This window comes from Mandrillus leucophaeus, unplaced genomic scaffold (genome assembly GCF_000951045.1).
Source record: "Mandrillus leucophaeus isolate KB7577 unplaced genomic scaffold, Mleu.le_1.0 Scaffold57, whole genome shotgun sequence".
NCBI classification, from domain to species: Eukaryota; Metazoa; Chordata; class Mammalia; order Primates; family Cercopithecidae; genus Mandrillus; species Mandrillus leucophaeus.
The window spans coordinates 5057863-5065632 of record NW_012106141.1 but is presented as its reverse complement, the minus strand read 5'-3'; the positions used below and the strand labels follow the sequence as shown (position 1 = coordinate 5065632).

Below are 7770 nucleotides of genomic sequence, written 5' to 3'. Positions count from 1 at the left end.
GTATGTACTCAAGGATTTTTATTCTACCCATTGTGTTTCTTTTTGGGGGGTTGAAAATGTTCTATAATTAGATTGTATGATAGTTACATAACTGAATATACTGAAAATCATTGACTTGTACAGTTTAAATGTGTGAATAGTAATGGCATGTGAATTATATCTCAACAAAGCTGTTAAAAAGTCAGCAGCAACCATTCTGATGTGATGATCAGGAGAACTTCATGATCAATTACTGTATTTTCCTGGGTGTACCTTTCTACCCGCCAACCTACTGCATGCCAGCCTCCAAAATCCCTGCATAGCTCAGCTCCCATGGGTTTAAATTTTCATGATACTCCTTTGAGCTAATGAGCATTGTAATACCTGTCTAGACCCAGTTTGTTTCATGTAACCAGAATTCCAGGGAAAAAGCACTTTCCTTTCACACATTAAATAATTTGTCTTTTCTCCACCCTAGTTGCTTAATGTCAGTTTTCTCATCTGAGGAGGACACTGTGAATCTTTATGTTGCAGAATTCTATAGAAGGGTAGGAAGATTCATGCCAGCTACTATGGAAAGGGCTGAGATTCCAGAAGATGCTACTTTTGCCTGTTTTCTGGCTATCATGCTTCTTGGCTTGGCACCCAAACAGCAGTGCGGAATGTTAGGCAAAGCTGTGAGCGAAGACACATTGATCCTGGTCTCCATTTGGCAGTTCTGAGATTTGGCTATATTCTTTACTGACTTACAGAGACAGGATATTAACACTGTTATCCTCAAAACTTGGACATTCTCTGTCTTCCACCACACTTTTGCCTGAGCCGTGAGAGTGCACACACCAAAGAGGACCCCTTCACTTGTAGAGTTTACCACATCCATTATCTGTTTCCTGTTTTCCTTTGTTCCTACAGTTTATGTCCCTTCCTCCATCTGAAGAAGGAGGAACTAGCTGGTGACCGAATGACTTGAAAATGCCATGTGTTCAGGGAATATCACTACATTCATATGCAACTGCACCACCACAGTAGTACTTGACTCTGCATAACCAGATTCTGGATTTAGAAGGACCTAGATCCTGATACAAATCAATGTGAATTTCTTTTTTGTTTTGACAGCACCCTTACATCTATCGAGTTACCTTTGCCACAGCTAATGAATCCTCAGCATTGCTAATTAGGATGTTTAATGAGAAGGGAACGTTGAAGGATCTGATCTACAAGGTACCTGTGCAAGTTCATGGTCATAAGGAATTCTCAAGTTCCTTTAGAACCTGTTATTGATACTTAGTCTCTAAGACTCCAGAGGCTAGGCCCCGAGGATTTTATGTTAGTTTCGATTTTATTTGGAATTTATTTTTATTCATGCAATAAAAACTCTACCTAGTTTGGTTAAAGACCATTCCTTTTCCCACGTGAGGAAAGGTTGAACATTTAATAATTATGTCCATTACATTGCAAGCTGCTCTCTTAGGTCAGTTTTTAAGTTTGTGTTTTGCACTTAACAAAGCAGTACTGAAGAATTCGAACAATATGCAAGACTTTGGGGTCTGCTAAGGGTAAGACCAGGCACGTCTTCACTGGGCTAGAGAAGGGATGGAATCTGGGTCAGCCTCTTTCTATCAACAACACAGACTGTTGTATTTTAAAAACTCACATCTTGCAGCTGGCCATCTCTGGCACCCCTAGCCTCTGTAGAATCCTGCCTGGTCAGGGAGTCTGTGTGCAGATATTGGCCCCTCTACTGCTTTCTTATGTGTTCTTTGTTCTTTTCCAAAGGCAAAACCAAAAGACCCATTTCTAAAGAAGTACTGCAACCCTAAGAAGATTCAGGGCCTGGAACTCCAGCAAATAAAAACATATGGACGGCAAATATTAGAGGTAAGAGGTACTTTTGTTTAAGTTGCATTCAAATTTCATCCAAAATTGCATTATTCACCTGGAAAAGTTCTTAAGTCATATCCAAAATCACTTAAGTTGTCTGATTACTTATAAACCGATTGCATTGTCATATTTTGCCTCAACAAGCAAATATTTGAGACTAAGGCAACAGTCACTTAGGTCTACAAAATTCTTAAAGCTTTAGCTATTGCAATTTAGTGTCTGAGTTTTAAGAATTTTACTGTGTGGATACCAACTTTTATATTATCTTTGGTTGCTTTTTATCCCTGTGCCAAGATTTTTTATTTTGTTATGTCGTATACATAGCCATATGGCTCCCTTGCAGAAGTATAACCAACAGTTAAGAAGCCTTTCCAACATCACCCTCTAGATCAGTATTCTCCAAGCTTCTGGGATTATGCAACCTTATCAGTAATAACCAATTTAATATCCCAATGTTATGTCTATTTAACTATAAATTATATGTGTGTACTACTACACACATACATGTATGTGTATGTGTGTATATATATTATATTTTTTTGGATGGAGAGAGCATACTAGTAATATATTTTGTATATTATAAGTTAAAAAAATAATATTTTTAAAAACAACTAGGAAGAGAAGTTGTAATATTTTCTTCTAGTCCTTAGTGAATTACTCTGGGCACCCCAGTTGGCTATCACTGCTCTAGTTCACCAGGACATTGCAGGGCTATATCTAGGCATCTCCCTTACTGGGTAAGCCACTGATTATTTACATGGCAGCTAAAAGATTTACTGCTTTTTCTGGGATCCTGTTGTGTGTTCCTATTAATAAACAGCTAAATATATTTGGAGGAGAGACTGAACTAGAGATGTTTTCTAGTTCAACCCCTTTTTCTGAATTACTGGCAGAAGCACTTATACGATAGCCTCACTCATCTATGCAGGAGGATCAAGACTTTGCCCTGAAGAGAGCTGGCCGATTGGAATCAGAAAGTGCTTAAAGCAGAGCCTTTTGGCGTCAGAGTTATTAATTCCAAGCATATGCAGGCTGATTCTCTATTCTTTTGGGGAAAGAAAGAACTGATGTTGCATCTCACAGCCTCAAAACTGGAAAGTATTCAGCTTCACTTCCTTTTCCAAACAAATGGGTAGAGGTGCCATTTTTCTTCAGGAATCTTCCCAGTGGCCTGTTTGGTTTTGCTTCAAAATATATTGACTAAAAAACAAAGTTTAACTTGTCTTATATCTGAATGAGTTGGGGGGAAAATGTAACTTTCCCATATGCTTTAATAGGTACTGAAGTTTCTTCATGACAAGGGATTCCCTTATGGGCATCTTCACGCCTCCAACGTGATGCTCGATGGGGACACTTGCCGGCTGCTAGACCTTGAGAATTCCTTATTGGGCCTGCCTGCCTTCTACCGATCTTATTTTTCACAATTCAGGAAAATCAATGTAAGTTGCTAAAGTATTGAAATAGCACGTTCAGTTTTAGGTGTCAGTTACCCCATGATCTGCTCATGTAGGAAATATGCACCAAGTAGTGAAAGGTACAGTTGGGACAGTCCTTGCCCATCAGCCCTCAGAGCATTGCTGAATCTCTGGGAGGCTGAGTTGAAATGGCAGTTGGGTAAGCAGGGAGGTGGACTCACTGATTGGAAAACTGTGGAGGGTCGGACCAAGACCTTTGGGATACCTCATGAGGTTTTACAAAAGGCTTTGGAGTTGTATTTACATTACATTTACATTACAATGAGGAGCAGGTCTGTCCCTGGGCTTTGTTTCTCAGAGGAGGCTTGGGGCAGGAGCATGGGGGTCCACAAAGCCAAAGTGAAGGGTGAACGCACTGCTGCTGTTTCTTCCACAGACATTGGAAAGTGTGGATGTCCACTGCTTTGGCCACTTACTGTATGAAATGACTTATGGACGACCACCAGACTCGGTGCCTGTGGACTCCTTCCCTCCTGCCCCGTCCATGGCTGTGGGTCAGTATGGGGTTGGGAAGGGTCTTCTGGGCCCTGGTAGTGTGCAGAGCCACTCATCCCCTTTCCAGAGTCCAGGAAAGACCCAGAGGAAGTTGCTGTCCTCCACAGCCAGAAATTCTTACCCAATTTAAAAGTAGACCAAATTTGAGTAGTTTATTTAAATACACTTCTGTGAAAATTCAGGTGGCTTGTCCATTTGTCAGGCTATCTGAAATTTCTGGGAACTTTTCGTAAAATGCTTTAGAGCTTTGGAAGCAGAAGAATGTAAAGAGAAGTATGGCCTGCATGAGTGTGATGCAGAAGCCAGAGCCAGGCAACTTGAAGCCAGTTTCGAGGACTCAGGCAGGCGTCAGACATCAGGTCAAGGCTGAAGTGAGACTTGTAAGAAACAAGAGAGGCCAGGCATGGTGGCTCACACCTGTAATCCCAGCACTTTGGAAGGCTGAGGCGGGTGGATCATATGAGGTCAGGAGTTCGAGACCAGCCTGGCCAACATAATGAAATCCCATCTCTACTAAAAATACAGAAATTAGTTGGGCATGGAGGTGTATGCCTGTAATCCCAGCTTTTTGGGAGACTGAGGCACGAGAATTGCTTGAACCCTCCTCTTGGGAGGTGGAAGTTGCAGTGAGCCGAGATTGTGCCAGTGCACTCCAGCCTGGGCGACACAGCAAGACTCTGCCTCGAACAAAAACAAAACAAAACAAGCAAGCCATAGACCGGAAGCCTAGTAGATAAGAGCCTAGCAGGCCCAGACCTAGGGCAGGCAGGCAGGAATGCAGACACCCAGACAAATTGGATCCAGGAGCTCTTACAGCATTGCTTGCGGGGGCCAAGGGGAGCTGGAGGACAAGTGAGAGCACCTTTAGGAAGGAGGGATGCAGGAACTGGTACAGACTCATCCAGGACCCTTTCATCCCCTCCACAGCCAGGCTGGCACTCACAGCTGGAGCAGAGAGAGGGGAAGGCAGGGTAGCTCTTGGACCCCTGTGCCTTGGAGATACGCAAGTCCACCCTTCACCAAGCGTTACTGTGTCAAAAGAGGCAATTCAAGAGAACAGGCCCTGGGACTATTGTGTTGAATTTGAACCTCTGAAGCTGAACAGTGACCTGTGGGTAGAAAAATCTGGCTGCTCCTGTTAATAGCATCCAAGATGTTGGATGATGAGATATCAACAATTGGCATTTTGTGTGCTGGTTTTGATGAAAAGCAGGCAAGCAGCAAAATGTCTTTCAAGTTCAGAATTTTACTTCTGTGTAGTGTTTACATCTCTTTCAAGAGAACAAACACTTTTATGAATGGTATCTTGAATCCTTCCTCCAATTATCTTTGAAATATGTTTAGCTTTCTGTCAGCATGTAGTTGCTAAACCATTTCTTTTGAGTCATCGGTAATGCCAGTGTTGCCAACATTCCCCCACCCCACGTATGCCATCTGTCTGTGTGTGAAGAGTTTTGACACTGTCCTGATCAGCCCGCAGACAGTTATTGCAAAGTGGTGTCAAACTTTTCATCAGCAAGTGGATTTGCCAGCGTGTTCTGTGGAACTAAAATGTGTATCTGTTCATTTCAAGTGGCCGTGTTGGAGTCTACGCTGTCTTGTGAAGCCTGTAAAAATGGCATGCCTACCGTCTCCCGGCTCTTACAGATGCCGTAAGTCAATCATATGCGTTGGTTGTAATCTTGATAACTATGTTGAACACCAGACCACTGTGTCCAAGCACCTGGTACTGTAGTAAAGACTCTTGCGGTCCCTGCAGAGTTGGCGTGGCCTGCTTGCTGATGGGCACTTGCAGCATGATGTCTTGACCCTTTGTTTGTGACCTCTCTGCTCTCCTGGTCTGATGGCTGTCCTTTAACATCTGTGTCATTTTCATGTGTATCTCCTCACTCAATGTTAGCATTGTGTGTACGTACATTAGCATTGGGTGTGTGTACATGTCGCAGCCCCCAGCTTAGGAAATACTGAAGGAGGGCCCTCTCAAGTGGCTCTGTTCTGACCCTGCATCAGCAAACCAGTTGGCCCCCAGCTGTGCATAGTTCACAAGTCACAGGGCCTTGAAGGGTCTGCCCTCCAGGAGGAGGGTAACGTGTCTCTGAGCACCCATGCTTTTGCTTGTGAATTTACTGACTGGGTACTATTTATTAAACTCTAGCACGTACCAGGCACTGTTCTAAGGTCTTGGAGCTCAGAAGACATTTTCTCTGAAACTGGGTTATGCATAGATAACCAGGGCAGCTGAAATAGTGCTTTGGGGCCTTCCCTTCAGTTGCATTTTCTGTTCTTTCATGGAAAGGCAGCAGAGTGGTTAAGAAGGGTGTGCTTGGGGTCAGACAGACCTGGAGGTGGATTCCAGCTTCACTACTTCTACCTGGGTGACCTTGGACAAGTTTTTTAACCTTTGGAAGTAGAGTTTTGTGAACTGTGAAATGGGAATGATAATAACAGTTCCCACCTCAGAAGGTAGTTGGGAGGATTTAATAAGGTGATTCCCAGTAGGGACCCGGCACTTAATATGTGTTCATTAAGTGTTAGTTATGCTTACTGCTGAACCAGCTGATCTTTTTTGAACATCACACACCATGCGGTGTATCTGGTGCTTTGTCTGCATCAGCTTATTGTATAACAGATATACTCTGGAAACAATAATATGGGGAAACAAGGCAGGGGGGACGGCTTGAAATGCATGTAGCCAGAGTTCAGAGAAGGCAGAGATAACTTCAGGTTCCTGGTTCATTCTTTCCACAAGTGTTTATAGAGGGCCTTTTGGAGGCCAGCTGCTGTCCTAGGCACTGTAATGAAAAGAGGAAACCAAGCCCCTGCACCGTGGATGTGACATTCTACTGTTCCACAGACACTGAAGCATCTGTTGCCAAACCAACAACCATTAATAATAATGTAATAATGTGGGCCGGGCAGTGGCTCACACCTGTAATCCCAGTACTTTGGGAGGCTGAGGCAGGTGGATCACTTGAGGTCAGGAGTTCGAGACCATCCTGGCCAACGTGTGGTGAAACCCTGTCTCTACTAAGAAAATATAAAAAATTAGCTGGGTGTGGTGGCACACTCCTGATATCCCAGCTGCTCGGGAGACTGAGGCAGAAGAATCACTTGAACTGGGAAGGCAGAGGTTGCAGTGAGCCAAGATCTCACCACTGCACTCCAGCCTGGGCGACACAGCGAGACTCCATCTCAAAACAAAACAAACAATGTGCATGTGGAAAAACAGACCCAGTTTGGAAAACAACTTTCACACAAACTTTTCTAGCAAAATGCACTTGTACTTAGGAAATAGCCTGTGTACAGGTTAATTTACTCTAGTTTGCGTTTACATTCCCCATTCCAAAGTTCTTACATCTTTCTCCAGCCTTCCAGTCCTTAAGTGAATCCAAACATTTTTTCTTCACCTAAGTCTTTCTACCATGTGGGCTTCAGCCATGAAAAGAGCTCTTGGACAGATGTAAACCATGTTCAATTAAAATGTGTCCTCTGGAAGTAAACAGATGTGTGGTTGAGGGAGAGACAGGGCCCTGAGGAGCCCTGTGGGGAAAGCTAATCCTGTCATTTCTGCTTGTGATGAAGTTCCTATCTTTAAAAAAGAGTAATGTAGCTGGGCGCGGTGGCTCACACCTGTAATCCCAGCAGTTTGGGAGGCTGAAGCGGGTGGATCACTTGAGCTCAGGAGTTGAAGACCAGCTTGGCCAACATGGCAAAACCCTCTCTCTACAAAAAATACAACAACAACAAAATTAGCTAGGCATGGTGCTGTTCACCACGTAATAATCCCAGCTACTTGGAAGGCTGAGGTGGTAGAATCGCTTGAGCCTAGGAATTTGAGTTTGCAGTGAGCCGTGAATGCGCACTGCACTCCAGCCTAGATGACAGAGTGAGACCCTGTCTCAAAAATAAAACAAAGTGAGGGGTGGGCATGGTGGCTCAC

General features: G+C 43.7%; 1 protein-coding gene across 1 annotated transcript in view; it reads left to right on the top strand.

Moving 5' to 3' along the window:
* The window catches only part of PXK (PX domain containing serine/threonine kinase), a 110128-nt gene that overhangs the window by 77885 nt on the left and 24473 nt on the right, over nucleotides 1-7770 (top strand). Inside the window, exons 8-12 of the mRNA XM_011998426.1 lie at nucleotides 1096-1200; nucleotides 1756-1857; nucleotides 3138-3299; nucleotides 3712-3829; nucleotides 5404-5482. Of these exons, the coding sequence (XP_011853816.1) occupies nucleotides 1096-1200; nucleotides 1756-1857; nucleotides 3138-3299; nucleotides 3712-3829; nucleotides 5404-5482 (566 nt within the window). The remainder of the gene's footprint in view (nucleotides 1-1095; nucleotides 1201-1755; nucleotides 1858-3137; nucleotides 3300-3711; nucleotides 3830-5403; nucleotides 5483-7770) is intronic.